The sequence below is a fragment of the Pygoscelis adeliae genome, unplaced genomic scaffold (assembly GCF_000699105.1).
Source record: "Pygoscelis adeliae isolate BGI_AS28 unplaced genomic scaffold, ASM69910v1 Scaffold127, whole genome shotgun sequence".
Classification (NCBI taxonomy): domain Eukaryota; kingdom Metazoa; phylum Chordata; class Aves; order Sphenisciformes; family Spheniscidae; genus Pygoscelis; species Pygoscelis adeliae.
The window spans coordinates 622,967-642,560 of NW_008825208.1; the positions used below are offsets into that span (position 1 = coordinate 622,967).

At 40.7% G+C, this 19,594-nt stretch overlaps 1 protein-coding gene across 1 annotated transcript in view; it reads left to right on the forward strand.

Annotated features, from left to right (window-relative positions):
• The first annotated feature begins 6,182 nt into the window (after positions 1–6,182).
• The window catches only part of DGKQ (diacylglycerol kinase, theta 110kDa), a 68,651-nt gene continuing 55,239 nt past the window's right edge, over positions 6,183–19,594 (forward strand). Inside the window, exons 1-3 of the mRNA XM_009328980.1 lie at positions 6,183–6,273; positions 7,127–7,206; positions 17,996–18,095. Of these exons, the coding sequence (XP_009327255.1) occupies positions 6,183–6,273; positions 7,127–7,206; positions 17,996–18,095 (271 nt within the window). The remainder of the gene's footprint in view (positions 6,274–7,126; positions 7,207–17,995; positions 18,096–19,594) is intronic.

Here is a 19,594-nt window from a genome sequence, read left to right on the forward strand (position 1 = left end):
TAAGTCTGGAAATGTGTGGTAGGAAGTGTTAAGGGGCATGGTCCTGGTTTTTCAGAGACCTGCCCGCCTTTGATTGGCAGAAAATGTTGCTCCTTGCAGCTGCTGGGATTTGTTCAGATGGAAAAAGAAAAATTTGATTACGGGTAAGTTTTAATTGATATATAAAATGCAGTAGTGAGTTGAAGTTTGTCATGTGAAAAAGGAGGAGACAGAATCTCGGGGTGTGGGTGTTTATGATAAAGAGTGGAAGTTGCCGTAAAGCTGGAGATAGGGAGAACATAATTGTACCACCTGCATCTGGTCCAGGAAGCTATTTATAAATGTGTTTGATTTTTAAAATGAATACTTCAAATTTTTAAGCCTAAAATACATGTGAGTACAGAGACACATTCCAGTTCAGGGTAGGAGGAGTAAAGTTGCACTTTAGATACCTGATGAGGACTTTGTCCGTGTTTCTCCATCTACTGTGCTTCATCCTTTTTTAAAGATAACCTTTTAAAGATGATGTGTTTGGATCATCTATAACACTTGCAGACACCTGTTGTTGAAAAAAAAGTTGCCCAATATTTAATCTGGTAGAAGCTATTTGTTTTGTCCTGTACAATTTCCATGCGCTCAAGAAAATACAGACAACGTTCCCCTGGGCACCCAAAGGGTGGTCCCGTGCCAGAGTCAGATGCTAGCCATAACCACAGCCTTTTCTTTGTCTTGTTTTTCTGAGCATCTTAGCAGAAGACAGATATAGCTGAGGGTACTGCGCATGGAAGGTTCCCTCTGGAACTGAAAGTTGGCATTCACGACGTGTGAAGTGCTAAAATAAAACCACATTGACTTCAGGCCTGGGTTTGAGTGGCAGACAGAAGCAATAGAGGGAAGCAATGAACTCGAACAAGGTTGCAGGTGGATTCCTGGCAGCGATGTCTTAGTAGGGCGTATGCTACTCAACTGTCTCGTTAACAGGCCACCACCCCCTCTACAAAGGCCTGTAGTGAGCTGAGAGTTCATGTCGGGCATCAGCTGCTGAGGATTGCAGAAGCATCTTTTAAGTGAATTAATTTTAATCTACCATTTTATTGCCTGGGGTCGATGAATGATGTGTATGATGGGGGAAAAAATACTCTTACAAGTTGATGAACCTTGAGTCAGCTTTTACAGATCAGGCAAGAAATGAAGTTAGATTTGTAATGATGCATCTAGGGAAATATGTGCCCAGTGTGTAATTGTCAAAAAAAGGCAAATTCAATACTATACATTATTAGGAAAGGAATAGGGAGGAGTGGCACAAAAGCCACCTCTGTGCCATGATATAAACTCACAGTGTGCACGTACTGTCTATGCAGTGGCTGAGCTGCTGGTGAGTCCATAGGAGTTTCATGCAGTATTAGATCTTCAAGAAGGCCTCTTCTTTTTTTTTTTTTTTATAGCCCCCTTGTAATTCTTTCTTGTAATGTATGTAAATTTATAGGACTTTTTATAGAGGACTGTAGAGTTTTCATTTATGTAATACTCCTACAGGCCATCCAGTCCAGTAAACTCTCCAAGACAGGGACTTTTTCCAAGTTTTACATCTAACAAGATGTCCCAGAGAATTACTGCTTTTCATTTAGTTTTATTTATATTCACATTAATGAGCTGAGTATGTTCTTTAATGCATTGCACTTAAATTTTTCCAGAAATGAAAAATTTATTGTGCACTGATAGCTGGGAAAAAGATTCTGAGTTACTAGGCCATTCCTGGCTGAGCTAATGGTTTATCTTAAGAATAAGCCCTTTAGTTAACTAGGTCATTCAGTAATCTATAACCTTTGTTAAAAGATTAGAAGAAACTTTGGTGGGCGCTTGCTGGGAGTTAAAATTTGTGCAAGTGAGCAAAATGCAAGCAAGTGAGTTACAGCACTCACAGATAATGCCGAACAAAATGAAATTATTGTTTGCGAGGTCATCCAGACAATATTGAGGAGTTGTGGTGGTGTCACTTCATGTCAGGGTATGCGATTTTCCCAGTGCTGGCTCTGTGACAGGCAGCTGGCCAAAACACTCTTGTTTCTTGGGAGTTACTGAAGTTTGCTGTGGGTCTGCCGTGTGCCAGTGCATGCAAAGTGTGCATGGAGAGAGCGCTCGGCTGCAGGAACTTGCCTCTGTCTTTGGGTGCAGGAGCTCTCTCTTTTTGAGTCCTCAGTGTGACCTGTGGCAACAAGAAGAGTGATGGCTCCTGTGTTAGTACCAGACCACGTCCTGCAGAACCCATGGGTCGTGGCACCCTGCAGTGAAGACAACAGGAGGGAATTGTTGGAAGAAGAAGAGAGTATTACTGCTGCTTGTGGTACTGGTGCAAGTTAATTGAGATGTCAGAATGAGAGGCAGAGGAGTAGGAGATGACTGGCAGGACAACAAATCCAGACAACAGAAGGTTGGAGGAGGAATTGCAATTTACTTTGCAGGTGCTTTTGTTAAGCTCAAAACGAGCGCTCACTGAAATGAGAGAAGTGCTCTTGGTTTAAGAACGCATGTGTGAATAGGTCCACAGTGAGTCTTGTGTTAAACTGATCACACTTGCAGGAGAGGATCAAATCCATTTTGGTCTTTGTGTTAACATTCCTTGATCCTCCTTGGAGAGCAGTTTGGTAGCTCTACTTTTAAAAGTGTTTAGCAAATATAAAATTAGATTTATAAATACAGTTGTTAAAGTTAAAAAATTAAATAAAGACTAACATGTTAAAATAAAATTTACAAATAAATGTATGTTTGAAAAACAGCAAAACTGAATTATGGCATCTCCTCAAAGAGGAGACAAAAATAATTTTCAACACCTTCTAGGATTTTGCTGAGGACTGGGTGATCTTTTCAAAAGTGGGAGAAGATTATGTGTTAAATTTGATATTTTGTAAGCGATTTTCACCCAGCCATTGTTTGCATGGGACACGGATACATCGCTAGAGTCTGTATGGGACATAATCCACCTTTTTCTTCTTCCCGCTTTTCGGATCTGCTTTGACGTGTATCTTGCGGACAGAGAGGACAAGGGTTATATGGAAAAAGTGTGGCATATTGGAGGATGTAACCAGCCCTTGCTTTGCTAGCAAGTGTTACACAGCTCTTGAGTTACAGTGATACCCAGCTTTTATCTCCTGCCTTCCTTGGGAGGGCTGGAGAGAGATGTTTTCTGTTTTCTTGCAAGTGTTATGTTGGAGAGCTACTGGCTGTATGTTCACTGGGTGTTGCCGTATGTACACATTACCTTTTTCTTTATTAAATCACCAAGTCAAACAAAATGTGATAGGGAAAGTGTCCCTGGGAAGTGAAGGCTTATGGGCAGAGACTGCTGTAAAGCCACGTCTCGTGCTCAGTGTGGACAGGGAGCAGTCCTGTGGTGCCTGATAGCCACCTGGCTTCTTGCTGTGCGTTAGGAATATCTAATTTTTTATATGAATGAAGTAATTTATTATTGAGTAGAGGAAGGGAGCAAGGGAAAGTTGTCAAATGTAGTTGCTGCTGTATGCCTGACCATGTAGTTAGGTGCTCAGGGAGACCATGTGAAGTCCCGCAAACCTGCAAGTAAATGATTTTGTGGATTTTGTCAATGTCCCTTGAAATCACACCTGTTCATCTTCCCTCAGTGCTGTATAGCTTCATGCAGCTTAAACCTGGATATAGGTGCCTTGTATTCAAAGTCCAGTTTGAAGGCTCTGTTTTCTTCAAATATACCTCAAGTATTTGTCTCTCCCTTCATCCATGCTGGCCTTTCAAGCCTGACTGAAACCATCAGTTTTGGTTACAGTATCTGAGTGCTGCAATTGAAATTGCTTTGAATTTTGCATTTCATCTCCTGAAACTTCACACAGTGTCTTCTGGCTTGTTTTCCCTGGTGAAACATCACCCCTTAAAAAACACCAAACCTATCCTGGCTGTCAGAACTTCAGGCTTAATGGTGTTGCCTCTCTGGGACTACTGAGACAAATTCAGGATTCCCCCCCCCCATATTGTTCATGCTTCAGTTTGTCTTGCTGCCATTTTTTTTTTTTTCTTTCTTTGGGGAATGTGGAAAACAAAACCAAAATGGTGACTTGTAAGAGTTCGCTCACCCCCTGAGGAATTTTGTGGGACAGGAAAAAGACACATAGCCAGAGTCCATCCTCCCTGCCGAATTTGAGGCATGTGACAAGCAGAGGAGGGATGTGTGAGTACCTCCTGAAAAATGCGTGAAAATCTTCCATGGAGAATGTTACAATCTCTGGGCCTTGCTGATCTTCTGCTGTTTGTTTCCTTATATTCCTTAATTTGATTCTTTGCAAATGCTTCAATCTTTCCCTTGAAATTTTAGGAAATTAATTATTTTATGTATTGCCTTTTCTATATGCACTCAGTCAAACAATTAAAACCTTTATGCACCTTCTTATTTTACTCCTTGTCTGAAACCTTCATTCACCTTTTGATTTTACTGCTTGTCTGAAGTTGTCAGTTTGAATTCTTCTTTAGTATATTTTTCTGTGCCATGAGATGTTTCCTCAGGTGAACCATGAGATGCTCTTGTTATGCAGGACCATGTTCTGCTGCTTCTGTCACCGCAAAAGAGAAATTTGGGTGGTATGGTGTGGTGACTTGTCTGAATAAATGGAGAACATCTCTCAGGGTCCATGCCCATACCTCACTTCGATTGGCTGATTCAGAGCTGCTTTCTCTGAATTCCCTGAGGTGTTTGTGTAGGGCTTGGTTAACTTGTGTATTGGGTTACTGTGTGTGCACTTAAAGCTAGTAGCACTTGGAGATGCTGTTCTTGCAGACTTCAGTTGCCTGCTGCTTCTTTGCAGATCATAAAATTTTTGGGAGCAATCTGCAGTGCCTTGCTCTGTTCTTTCCTTTCTAGCCTGCCCGCCTCTGGACCAGAAAAACGAGGGGAAACAGTGCCATTTCACTGAATTTCATTAGTCACTGATGTCACTTTCTCCTTAACTAGCTCTCACCCCTTTATGAAGTTCTTGACAGCTGCCTGTTTATATTTGAAGCTTCATATTGTTGCCTCTTGTGGGTTGGAGCCAAGGAAACCTTTGTCACCATGCTTCTGCCTGCAGAGATCAGTCCCTCTCACCTAGCCAGGTTCAGCTGAGCTTCGGGCATAACCTGAGAGACAGTGAAGAGGCTGCCTAAACAAATGGCTGGGGCAGATGTCTTCTGGCGGTGGCAGGGCATATGTGGTAAATTTCAGACTAGCTGGTAATGGGCAGGTAGCTTTTCTCCTGCCGCCTCTGCAGACCTGCTCTCAGCAACCAGCTGACCCTCCTAAAAGCATCAGTAGAAATGTTGCAGAGACCTGAGGAGAGAGTAGGTTATGTCCATCTATATCCATGTTGTGATGACATACGTAAGTGTGATAAGAATTCACCAGTTCTCTGTGTGGGGTTGTACCTGTTTTCTGGAGCAGGAAATGCATCTTTCCTCTGCCTGGACAATAACTTTGTTCTCTTCGGTCTCCTCTGTGCTGATGGGCTGTGTGCTCCTTCCTCCATAGTGACCACCTCCAAATGTGTTGGGCATCTGCTTTTTCAGCTCTGAGAATCTGCTTTATCATCCCTTCGTTGACTGTTTCCAGTCTGAAACTGGACTGTTGACTGTTTCCAGTCCCTCCGTTGACTGCCCCCTTGTCTGCCCCATTTAGTCAGGAATGCTGTCAACCTTAAAGATGCACATAACACTTCATAGCACCCAGCAGGTTTGGATCTGCTCCGTTCCCACTTTCTTTCATCGGTGCAGTAATCAATCCGTGTTCAACCATGGATGATGAATAACATGTTTGTATGCAGTAGTGACTTGCAGTGCTGTGTCTTTTTCTGACTTGGAGACTAATGAAAAACAAACATCTGCCTACTGCTCACATTAAGATGAGCACCAGTGTCAAAGGTGTCATCCTTTTTGTGCCACCAGAAGGAAAGGTTACTTTGCATGGACTGGCAGTAAGCTGCGTAGAGAAGTGGACCTGGATTTTAATGCTTGAGTTGGCATGGGATAAGTGGTGTTGTGAAATCAGAAGTCAGTGAGCTGGAGGAGGAGGAGAGGAAAACTGTCTGCTTTTGATGGCACTACCACATATAATCAGTAACAGCAATGGCCTGCGGATGGGAAGCTTGAAGCGCATGGGGTTTTTTTTCAGTTGCTGGTGAAGCTTAGGAAGTGGTGTAGCGTGGGACATGCAGATACCTCCTCTGTACAGCAACAGTTGCCACTGGCAAGTCATCTTCTACCCAGGCATTGGGAGAGGTCTGTACTTCCACGTGAGAGGTCAGGGCCTGAGCATCTGTGTAAGGCTTCACCCTTGAACTGGTAGAGAGTAATTCTGAAAGAAGGAAGCCTCTAAAGCCATAGCTGCATGGTTTATTAGTTCCTAATTAATGTGAGGTGGTGGGAATGAAATAAAGAATCCTTTATTTTCTTTGCACAGCTTAACATCACGTAAATCCGTGGTAAGAAGCTGTGGAAAATATCACCCCCATGAGAAATAATTTTTTCAAACACTGTCTTGCTTGAAAGCGTGCTTTGTGGAGCTCGGGTTTTCTAATTCTAATTCAGGAATTCTAAACCTGTTGCTTCCACAGTAAAAGAAATAATTAGTTGCTCTTGACTTTCAAAGCTGCATGCAACTGGTGACCTTTAATTTCATCTACTTCATCCATTATGCTCAGTCTGTAACAATACTGTGTTTTCTCCCATTTATTCCTGTCACATGCACTAGCTTGTAGCATAATTCACTTTCAAACGTGTCCATCTGCTTTGGCTACATCAAAGAGCTATTTTGGATTTCAGACTGTTTAAAATCTCTTTGGAAATTTAAGAGCTTTTTTGGTGCTTATAGAGAGAGTGTGGGACGGCATGACTTGCTGTAGGCCTGTAATGCATTGGGATAAACTCTCCTTCCTTTTCCATTGCCAACATCTTGGTGACAAAACGAGCTGGAGTTCACGCGCTGCAAGAATTGTGACAGTCATGTATGTTCTCTAACCTAGGGGAGAGCAAATGTGATAAAAAAGATGTGTTCCTAATTGTATTTGAATCCATATGATTTTTTATTTGTTTGTTTTTTACAGTCTCCCTTGTTTGTGATGACTTGCTCACAGTTCTTATTTTATTTCTGCAGTTTGCAACTTCATGTCTCATGAAAAGTGCTTCAAGCATGTCAAGATACCCTGCTCGTGTATTGCTCCTAGCCTTGTAAGGGTGAGTAAGTACACACTGCCTTGTCTCTTTCTTGGGATAATAGCACAAATTTATCACTAATGAACATGGTGTAGTATAGTGGTGGCTTGTTAATATCGTAATACTTAAATCAGTTGTGTTAGTCATCACAGGCTTTTATAGCTGCTCAAAGGCAAAGTTACATTTCCTTTGAAAAGTCCCTGCTATGGGCGGCTGTGGATAGTCTGTCTTGGAAGAGTAGTTACTTGCATTCTTTAAATATTACTAGATGTTCTTACTTGTGTGTCATTACCTGGAAGACTTGCAATAATGGAGTGGGGTGACTGATTGACATCAGTGCTCTCAGAAAACGATACCGTGTGTCATACTAAAGCAGAACTCTGTATACCACCAAATTTTTTACAGCAGTTACATCTTACTGGGAAAATGCTAAAGCTTCTCTGCCTAGTGAAGGGGCTGTGTTTGGCTTCTATTGATTGCTGCATCTTAAGAATTTGCTTATTTATTGTGTCCAGAGAATAAGGTCACGGCATTAGAAGCATAGGATTTCAAAGCCAAAAAATCAGAGGGCAGGACTTCAATTGATGTAAATAATTCAAATTTATTTATTTTAATAATTAATAAAGTACTTGCTTTCAGATACCATGTGACTTTTTCTCCCACAAGACTTCATGCTTAAGAGATTGCTTTTAAAGGGTGTGAAAGATGAATCAACTTTAAAGAAGATAATAGGATGCAACTAAGGTATTAAGAAGCTAAATTGAGGACAAAACAAAGTGTATTATCCACTTGGGAAAGGATGACAGGAAAGGGAAAAAAAGGGAAGAAGGAGATGAGAAACTTAGTGGAGAAATACTACAAATACCTTAAGGAGCCATATGCAAAAGTCAAATGAGACATGGCTGTAAAATCAGAATCGTGCATTACAGACCTCACTAACTAAAAGCACATTTATGGGAACACATTGTGTAGACCTGGGAACCTGTGAAGGGAACCTGATTCCCTTCTTTGAAATAAGATATCCTAAAAAGCTTTACAAGTTCCTTTATGTTGTGGAAACTTATGTAGGGGCTGAGACAGGAAAGTTTAAAATAATATGTAACTTGAGTTACAGGAATTGGATAGAGAGAAATTAGCCACTCATTTTTCTTAAATTTGCTTTGTCTAGATGATAATGCTGTTAGGCTTTGCTACACGCTTCCTCTTCCCCACATACTTTTCATCTTGAGAGGTATAACTTAGGTGGCAAAAAAGTGTCTGATACAAAGAAAGTTACCAATGAAATACTAAGAAATATTGCTCTAAGTCTTCGAACCCACAGTAAAGGGACATGTAGATAATGCGAAATGCTATTACTAAGAATTAGCATCTACTACTGTTTTGGTATGCTGGCGATCAGTCATTGTAGCATGGGAAGAGGAACGATGAGTCAGATGATACAGGTATCTTCGCAGGGGCCTTTGGGGGGATGGTACAAATCCAACTAGGAAACGTTCATTTAATTCAGAGTGTCAGAGTTGTAAACATTTGTGACTACTTCTTTTGTGAGTTTGCTCTAAATTCAAATCATTGTTCAAAATAGTATTTGTTCCTTTGCTTTTGTATGGTAAAAATCCTTCATTAAACATATTACTGTTTCCACTTGCATCAGTCATGGATGTCAGTGTAGTTTTTTTCTTTTGCCAGTCTCCATTCTCTACCTGCCCCAAAACGTGAATTTTATCTGTTTATTGTTTACACATAAAATCTAACTGTCCTTGCTGTGCAGTAAAATTTGTTTTATCTGAGTGGTTTTGTCAGCCCTCAAAGCTGTTTGCAGCTCAGTGTTGCTGTATTTAGCTGCGAAGAGTCTTCTGCGTTATCCCTGTTGAGCTATAATGATTATGTTTTGAAAGTACTGGATTGTGCTATTCTTTCTGGACAGTCTTGTTCTCCTTGACATGGTCATCCAAGTTGCATTAATCCTGGTCTGCTGTGCAAGTGAAGTCTGCCATATGGGAGACGTCGTTTTGTGTGCAGGCTCTGTCGAAGTAAATATTGAACTTGGCATTTGCTTAAAAAACATAACAGAGCAAAAACCAAATGATAATCGTTTATAGAATGTGTGGAAAGTTTATTTTCTTAATCTCCCTGCTCTCCTTTCAGATTATTTATTATTTATTTATGAAAAGGTCTGACGTAGGAGGGAACACTGGTGGGATTTTTTTCTGATAGTTCCTTCTAGTATGTCAATGTTCAGTGTATTACAGAAATAAGATTTTTTTTTTTTTTTAATCCCCTGGATTTCATCTAGAGAAGATGGCAATTGTTAAAGCTCATCAGAATGTGTGTCATTTCATACTAAGTCAAACTGTCAGAGAGTAATTTTTCAGCAGATGTTTCATGGAAACTTTTAATCCTGAGAGTAGGGTTTCCTTCCCAGAGTTAAGTAAAGGCTCACAGAGTCACAAGCATGCCATGACTGCATCCAGCCTCAGATCATTCTTGATGAGTTCACTCTTAAGGCTGCTCTAAGAATTTTTTTGCACTGTTGTTAATCATTATCACCTGCATTTGGTGTTCCAGACTGGATCCAGGTCATGATGTTTCAGAACAAGACTTCATGGATCAGTCTTCTGAACAAGTTTGGGTTTTTTACGGTTTGCAGGGGGTATGATTTGTTTCACTGGTCAAGTCTCAGCAACTTTTCCAAATTGAAACCCTCTCTCCCCTACATTCCCGTAAGTATTTGCCTACCCTGAGGTATGTGTAAAACAAACAAACAAACAACTCTCCAAAACCCAAAAAAACAGCAAAGCAAAAAAACCCCACCCCGAAAACACCCAAGAAAAAACAAAATAACAGTGAAACCAAAACCTCTTTGGGTGTGAAATGTGAAGTTTTATTTTCCCTTGTTAGGTTGGAATTGAAGGTGTATTGCAAGTTTTTTACCCCTTAGATTTGCCATAGAAGTGTGTGTGTGTTTTCTATATAACTGTTCTTTGAAAACTAAATGGAAGTTAGGCATTTGCTATGCTTGTTTTTCCCTGTTGTTGTGTTGGTGCATTGCTGTAATGGTTTCTGAACATTTCCACTTCAAGAAGGGTTGATAGGCTGCTCATGAAACTTTCTTGTGTGCTTTTGTTCCTAAAGCCAGGTTGTCTAGAATGGAAGAATGCTGGTTTAGGTCATTAGCTTCTCCTGAAGCTTTCTATGCTAAAAATAAAACTTGGCTTTGTAGTTCTGAACGTGGGTAGCCGCTGCGTTCATGGGTTGTGATAGTGAATGGGAACTCGCAGAGGTCTCTGCTTGGGCAAGCAGGTGTGTAGCCCTTGCCTCCTGACCTGAGTCTCTCCCTCTGGCTGCTGGATTCAGCTGTGTGCAGGTGGTTATTTGGGTCAGTTTCTCATGAACTGAAAGTAGAAGAGAGGAAAAAAGGATACTCAGGTTAGAGTAAGTCCCCCTAGCCCACCTTCTGATAATCTATTCTGTATTGGACACTTCATACTTTGTATAAAGAACAGCAGCATCATCTCATTTTTCTGCAGCTGAAGGACTTCTGTACTGGGACACAACCTCTTTTTTGTTTACTTTCTCTCCCTACCTCTGTGCCCTGCCCAAGAAGCAATGGGAAGCTCCAGCAAAGTGCAAGACAAAGACCATGAAGGTTTGGTTACTGCTTCACTTGCGTTGGAATAATAAATCCCCCAGTCTCATTCAGCTGCCAGAAATGTCCAATGGATTTTTGTGTGACTGCCTCAGAGAATTAGCTTTTAAGGAATGTTGTTGTGAATGGCTCATAGATATTTTAACAAATAGGAAAGAGCTTTGCAAGCTGGGAAGGAGAATTCGATGTGGTTGAATTGGGTGGGAGTTCTGGAGACTATAGGGGAAAAAAATCAGAAATCAATTTTGGAAAATCATTCCTTGCTGGTAGTTGCAGGTGTTGGAGGTTTTATATCAACATGCATTAAAAAATGCTGCAATGAATGGTTGCTGAACTCTTACTGCTTCGCCCAGCAGGCTGTCATAGAAGACAGGCTGAAATGCAATGTTTGTGAATAAGCTGGCTGGCATATTATTGTTACATCTCATCTTCAAATTACTGTGTATTTGACATGCATCAGTCAAGGGACATTTTATCCTGCCCCTCTTGTATCTTTCTGGTGGTGGTGGTGGAGTTAGATCTGTAACATGAACTTGACTTCGCAAAATATATGCTTAATATGTTTCCTCTTTTATATTATAGTATAAAAACAAGTTTGGGAAAGTTCTTTCTTATCTCTCTTCTTCCCCTTTTATTTGTCTGTGATAAAGAGGCTTTGCTGGTGTGAGGGTTTTTTCACAGGGTGTCCTAACAACAGTTGGACCCCAAGCTGATCTTTTTAGCAGGGCCTGTTGCGATAGGGCAAGGGGTAATGGTTTTAAACTAAAAGAGGGTAGATTTAGACTAGATATCAGGAAGAAATTATTTACTGTGGGGGCGGTGAAACAGTGGAACAGATCGCCCAGAGAGGTGGTGGATGCCTCATCCCTGGAAACATTCAAGGTTAGGTTGGTCAGGGCTCTGAGCAACCTGGTCTAGTTGAAGATGTCCCTGCTCATTGTGGGGGGGTTGGACTAGATGACCTTTAAAGTTCCCTTCCAACCCAAACCATTCTATGATTCTATCTGGGCGCTTGCTGGATAGCCCTGACGATCTTCACCAAGAATGTCTGTCTCTAGTTCTTCAACACTTGCAATGCAAACCTGCATTGTTTCAGCAAGGCAGTTGTTTGGAGTGTAGCAGCCACATGGCATAATTTAGAAGCCAAATGAGGTGTAAAACTGCTTTCTGGTAATCTTGGCACTGCACCAAGTTTTCCTCCTTTTCTCCCCGGAGTGATAGTCCCATTAACCCTGAGGTGAAAGGGAAGGGCTAGTACTGCCTAGTTCATAAACTCATTATGCTCTCTTGAAACTTGATGCAAGCTGCCTGGTAGCCTGCGAACTCCCAGATGAGCCCTGTAGCTGTATCAATGATTCTTCAGGTTCAGAAGTGGTATAGGATGTCACTGTGTTTGTTTCTTTTAATTCTTAATTGTTATGTTGATAAAAGGAGATGGACACTGATTTCCTCTGTAGCAATAAAAGCAAGGAGTGACTGTCTTTTGCATATTGTTTTCTCTTTCCAGTACAAAAAATGCTAGTCCAAGCAAGTTTTTAATTGCAGTGGAAAGCTCTTATACAAGTAATAAGTAAGTAATTGTAAAAGATGTCAATACTGGGAAAAGTTGAATCACAAAGTTTTTAACTTCTCTCAGAGAGGGTGTGGTCTAGGCACTTAATTAACCTGGACAGAATAATCATGGGGTGTACTCAGATGTGATCACCATATCTACGTCCCTAGAGCAAAGGTTTTTGGTGTCAGAGTGAACCTTAGGAGCATTAGATAAGGAAGTACTTTTGCGCTGGAAACATCAGAATCCACAGAAGATGTTCTTGTTTCAGAAACACCATTTTAATTTGCATCAGCAATTTTTTTTGGCCCTATGTTGAGAGCAGTCTTTGTGGAAGACCCCATGTGACTACCCTTGTGGGCATTTAATGAAGATGGTTGCTTCAGAGCTGGTTGTGCTTATCCTTAAAATGCCACAGTGTTTTTTAACTGAAAACTAGTGACCTTAAGTTAAATTCCTTTTGTTTAACCTTTAGAGGCTATTGTGAGAGTGTTTGTATCCTTATTTCTGTGTACCCTTTCCTACTTGGAAGCTCATCAGCCTCACACTACTGTAGGTCCTGCAGACCAGTCTGTCTGGTGCATTTTACAAAGTCCTGGCAAGTGCAAGCCTCTCTGTTGTGATGGGGAAGGAGATGTGTGGGCAAAACAATATTTAGACACAGGCCTAGGAAAAGTTTTTAGTAGGTTGTTCTTTTTTAAGACTGCCTAAGACAGCAGCTGTCACTCTGGCATTTGGTATATCTGTATTTCTCTTGTTCCCCTTTGAGCCTGGAAGTTGTTGGCTCAGGATTCAGGCTAAAAACTTTCTTCTGCCTGAGTTGGTAGAAAAGCAGCTGTAGCTGGGTGAAGAATAGGCCTTCCTGGAGCTGTATTTTTCCCTGCTGAGGTATCCCAGAAGGTTGCAGACCAGTAAGACTTGACCTGGCCTGAGTCTATCCCTGAACCAGGGGGTTTGGGTGGTAGCTGGGTGTCGTGGTTTAACCTCAGTCAGCAACTGAGCACCACGCAGCCGCTTGCTCACCCCCCCCCGGTGGGATGGGGGAGAGAATTGGAAGAGTAAAAGTGAGAAAACTCATGGGTTGAGATTAAAACAGTTTAATAATTGAATAAAATGATAATAATACACAAAGCAAGTGATGCACAGTACAATTGCTCACCACCCGCCGACCGATGCCCAGCCAGTCCCCGAGCAGCGGCCCCCCCGGCCAGCTTTCCCCAGTTTATGTACTGAGCATGACGTCACATGGTATGGAATGTCCCTGTGGCCAGTTTGGCTGTGCCCCCTCCCAGCTTCTTGTGCACCTGCAGCCTTCTCAGTCAGTAGAGCACGGGAAACTAGAAAGTCCTTGGCTAGTGTAAGCATTACCTAGCAACAACTAAAACATTGGTGCATTATCACCAACTTTGTTCTCCTCCTAAATCCAAACCACAGCACTGTACCAGCTACTAGGAAGGAAATTAACTCTGTCCCTGCCGAAACCAGGACACTGGGCTGCTCTGTATGTAGTGAGTCCACCTCAGTGGAAGTGCACTTAAATTCATGATCTGCTGTTGGCCACATGCTTGATACCCTGTGGCATTTCAGGATGAGGAACAATTTTAAAAGGCACTACTGAAAGAAAACAGTTCTATCCTTTCTTTTTCTTCCGAAGTTTGTATGTTAAGAGCACTTTGTTGCTGTTCTTTCTGTATGATGCAGAACTGCTGTGCACTTGCACAGATTGCACTGAAGGGGTTAGAATCTAAGTTTTAGGCTTTTGTAGGATCAAATTTTATTACAGGCTGATATGAACTTTTACAGAAATGTGTTACATTCTGTAATGCTTTGGATTTCTTAACAGATGGCAGGAAACAAAATAGGCACTAGGAGTATCTTGTCCATGAGTGCAAAGTCATTCTGGAGCTTATGTTGGAGTGTTACCACTACACTTTCTGTTGATGGGCTTCTGATCAATACCGTAAGGGCAATTAGATGTCGTCTAATGGTATTACTAGCAGAAATTTTCTGTTTTTTTCTGCGGAAATTGATTTTAGTGGTTTGCATAAGGTAGTTTAAGTAGTTGTATCGGAAAAGCGGTTTTAAACTCATCAATTATTAACTTTCTCTCTGTAGGCCACCTTATGTGTCTGTACTTTTCTGTACTTACATAGGTGGATATAAATTAAAGACACAGGTGGATATAAATTAAAGAATAATACGTAACATTTCATATTCTGTCATGCTGCCTCACTGGCTCTCCCAGTCTGATTTTTTATTTTTTTGTTATGTATTGGGTGCTTAAAACTTGCTCAGCAACAAAAGAAATGTAGGGAGCTGCTGGGAGAAACATGATGTGATTGATGAGTTTGTTATGTTGTACTTGCTCTTCTAACTTTTCTCTTTTTCCATCTTATTCCCATCCCATTTCCCACCAGGCTCTGCACTGGTTTCATACCTGTCACTTCTAAAGCAAGTTAGAAAGACCAGTCATAATAAACAGAGTTTCTTTTGGCTTGTTTCAGAAAGGAAGAAGTTGAAGGAACAGATTTTTTTCTCCCCCCCCCCCCCTTTTAATCCCACCCAACATTTCAGTCAGCAAGTTGCTCCCTTCTTTTTGGCAGTGACTTGAGACTTCAGAGGATTGTCACCAGAGTCTGAACAACTGCAGAATTTAAATTTGGTCTCCTTCCCTTGAGTCTTCTAGATCAGTACAGTCAGACCCTGAGCAAGTTTGACTCCTGTCAAAGTCCTTTCTCACAGTCTTTCCCAAAATAAACACTGTTTTTCACAAAACTCTACTTTGATCCTTTGATCTATGGAGTATCCTTTTTCTTCAGCAGAATCTTTCTGTGACAATAATGAAAAGCCTGCATTTCTATGCCAGGTGTAAGATAAAATAGCCAGACTCATGGCCAGGGAAAGAAAAGTTCTGTGTTTCAAACACGGGTTGTTGAGGGGATCGGATGCTCATGTTGGGTGTCCAGAGCAGGTTATTACCACTCCAGAGCTAAAGAAGGTCTCCTCTGCATCTGATCTCAAGGGGGATACTGCTGCCTTGGCGGCAGCTGCCTCTGTTGTGTCTGGGGCTGTGGTGGGAGTAGGGCAGGCAGGTGACTTGAAGGTGACACTTGAAATCTGAAGACAGGTTGGGATGTGCAGAAAAGCTTTCCTGAAAAAATCCCACCAGGGCTTTTCAGTATTCCTCACAGTTGCTGTGTCTGGCTGGGATTGTGCTCATGTAGCCATTCTCGTTATCTCTTTCTGCACTTGAACTCATTGTGTAGGATGAATTTTCGGCAAGTGACCTTCCTCCCACCAAGCTGCGATTGGATTTTTCTTTTATTTTTGGAGCAGCTAGAGCGAGAAAACAGTTCTGGCACTTTACCTCCAGAATAGCTGAGCCAGGTAACTTGTCTGTTACTGTACAGGGAGGTTTGGTTTTTCCTTTCCCCTGAAGAAGTAGCATGAAAGTGCAAGAAAAGTGGGCAGGGATTATGAGCCTTGAACTTAATCCAAGACAGTTTCATTGAAGTTCCCCAGGCGCTCCAGGATTTTTTTTTTCTCCAAGGATATATATTCTTTTTATAAACATGCATTATATGACTAGAGTATTCTGATTTAAAAAATAAAATAAAATAATGCAAGCCAACCATGAACTTTGTGTCAATTAGAGCTGGAGGGCTGCAGAGAATGACATTTCTGTTTGGGTTGATGGGAGTAGAACATGGACTCCAAAGCATGGTTTGTCTGTGTTTTTAAATCCTGAACTCGTTTGTAAAGGAAAAATTTTAAGCTTTTGGAGGCAAGGATGTTTTGTACTATATCATGTTGGAGATACTGATATGAAATCCTTTTGGTAGATTCGCTGGCAGCTCAGCGTGGTGGGGAGCCTGGGATCTGGACAGGCATTTTCCTGGTCAGTCAGGGACCAAGGAGTCCTCCAGACAACACAGTCATCTGGGGTAATGAGCTGGTGACTCTGCTTGACCAGTCAACTGCGGTGCATGATCTTGTTCATGTCTGATAACACAGGCATATTTCGTACCTCTCTTCATCCTCCTTTACCTCCCAAAGATTAATTCTGAGGAAGACTGGAGGAACCACATGCTTTGCAGTTTGGGGGTTAGTGATTTTTCTTGATTAAACTTCCAGCAATGTTCCTTTCTCCTTGTGTTACGCCTGGCAAAACTTTATCTCACTTATTTCATTGTGCATGCTGGAAGTACGGGATTGTTCAGTGTAGCTGTCCCCATGCTTTCAGAGGCAGAAATGCTGGTGGGAATTAGACCTTTACAACTGGAAGCAACTTTCTGGGTCATCAAATTCTGTGTTCCCAGTATGTGTCAGATTTGCTGCTAGTGGTTCCCAGGAAAACCCTAATATACAGGGAGAAAAATTCAAATCCTGCTCAATAACTTTGGAGGATTGTTTACTAGTACATCTGGGAGGAAAAGAAGCTATCTGTGACTACGTGTACTTAAGTCATTATTTCCAACTTTTTACTGGAAATAATTAATTTCATTTCACACCTAAATAACTATTTGTCAGCCTTTACTAGAAATATTTTTTTTTTGTGATGCAAGAACCAGAAGATAAGTCTGATATGTTTGTCATATCAGGAAGGGCATGCGAGATGCATAATACTAAATACCTAAGTCATGGCAAACTTTTATGGAAGTAATTTGGATTCTAGAATTTTAAAGATGCAATTATGCTTCTTCTGATGTGAATGTCAGTTTAACAAAGTTGTGCATCATGTAGGAAGAGTGGTCTCTAGAACAAGTATAAAGCTCAAATATGTTTCTTATTCTTAATTTTTCATCTTTTCTTCTGTTGTTCTTTTGGTACCGTCACTTCCAGTCTTCATTATGAATCACTAAACAAGAAAAAACCTACCTTTTTAGGATAAGTGAGTAGTATACTAGAAATACATTTGCTAAAACTGTTGGTACAGCTCTTGACAAAAGGATATTGAAATGTATCATCTTCCACCTACTGTCAGCAAGAACCTCAGTATGGTTGTACTTCAAGAGCTGGATCTCTGTACCATCCAGGCTTTGAACCTTTGGGTGGGGGGAGACCAATGCCGCTGTCCTGATCAGCCAGATGGCTGGCCTGTATTCGGAGAATAGGTGAAAGCCACGTGGAGGGTACTGGACTGTGGCAGCACCGAGCTTTTAAAAATTGTCTTGAGTGTGTCTTTAGGGTATTTTGTGTGCACCTGCAACTATTACTCTTTAATCGTCCTTGATTCAATTAAGAATACTTAGGAGAGGAACTGTGATTCCAGGTAAGTTGCATGGCTCTGAACCCAAAGGAAACCTTTGGATTCATGGGACTGTGAATCATCAAGAAGCTGACTGGCACTTAAAAATATATACGTTACATGTTAAAACCCAAGAATTTAAAAAATATTTTAAAAAAAAAAATTATTTAAAGTATTTCAAATATATTTTTAAGTATGACATTTTTTTAAAAAGGATGATTTGCCTGTATATTTGTTCTCAGGCTTAGTTAAGTTTATATTGTATATACTGTCCTGTCTTGCATGATAAAGCAGTTTCTGTGAATTGTAACTGGCACCTTGAAAGTTGTGGCTGATGATGTCTTAACGCATTTTTCATTGGCAGGTTCCAGTTGCACACTGTTTTGGGCCTCCAGGACATTACAAAAGAAAGTTTTGCACTGTGTGCAGAAAGTCACTGGAGTCACCTGCCTTTCGATGTGAAGGTAACTTAAAAAACCCTACTTGTATAGCCATCTGTGTGTTATCCAGTAACGTACACTTTGCTTACATTGCATACCTTGAGGGTATGTGTACACAAACACACACACGCGCAGGCGCTTACTGTGTTTGAGAGATTTTTCCGTTATCATCCACTCATTGATTGTGTAAATGTGTACTTCAAATTAAGGAATAATAAATCAATAACCCTCAATAAACCACAAACTTTGTCAAACGTATATGCTCTTTCATCTTTCCTCCGCTTTACTTTGAGCAAGTTTGTGATGTTGATGGTGTGCAATGAATCCATGCCCGGGATGTGCAAAGAATGAGAGGCTATTATAGCAAAAGAAAGATTTCTCCTGTTGAGGTAATTTATTTCTGTTTCCAATAGAAGCTTTTGATACAGGGAATCATCAGGTATTCATGTTTCTAAAACCTCCCCTTTCTGCAAAAGAATGGAATATAACTTTTCTGTGTTACTGGTCTCAGATACCTGTTGGTTGTAATGGGGATGAGGTGCCTTCAATGGAAAGATACTTGAAAATATTATTTGTCAAAATAGTACTGCTCTTGAGTGCTCTGACATGGATTCTCTGAAAAAACAGTAAAGAAATCACCCAAACACCAGAATTTTTATTTGAAATACATGTTGGCATGAGTACTTGCCTGACTGATTTTGACATGAGGCAACTCCTTAATTCCCCATTGTCTCCCCTGTCTTGAATATCTATCTAGTAGCTGTTGTTCAGCTGATGTGAGGTTGAATAGAATTTACTATTTTAAAGGAATATTAATGGTGAACTGTTTAAAAAAAAAAAGTCTACTGAGAGAAGAACCAATTCTGTAGGGATTTGAGATGCTTTCAAAATTGCTGTTATGCTAAAGATAAAGTCTTATTTAATATGGTCGCCTATGTGTGTGGGGGGGAAACATTTCTCTTTGATCAGGGCATTTAGACTTACAATGGTGCAATGTTTTTTTCTGCTGTTGTCTGGTGAGTTGCATAACGAATCTAAACTATGTTCTTCTGACTAGTGGGAATCTGTCACTTAACATAGTTACCATGTGAATTGGATGATTTGGTGGGATGGTCAAAGAGCTACAGATACCACAGAGTGATTTCTGATGATCTGTATTAATAAGTCTCAGAACTTGTGTGGCATGAGGTAAACATAGAGAATTTGAAAAGAAAATTTTCACCAGCTATGTCTTCTTAACTCTTGAAAACAGCTTTAGGTTAGTGATCTATTTTAGTTAAAGCTTTCTAAATTTTGCTTTCATATTCTTACTCTCTTAATTCTATTGTATTAGCGTTGTACCCATTGGAAGGGAATACCTATTTTTTCAGACATTTCCATTTAAATATTCTTAAACAAGAAACACATGAAATTGTATGTTATATGTAGGTATTACACATGCCTGGACACTTTTTTTTTCTGGTTCAGTGAAGGTTCTGAATTGTGTTCCTCACATGGATTAAACAGTTTTCTTGTTTTGTGTG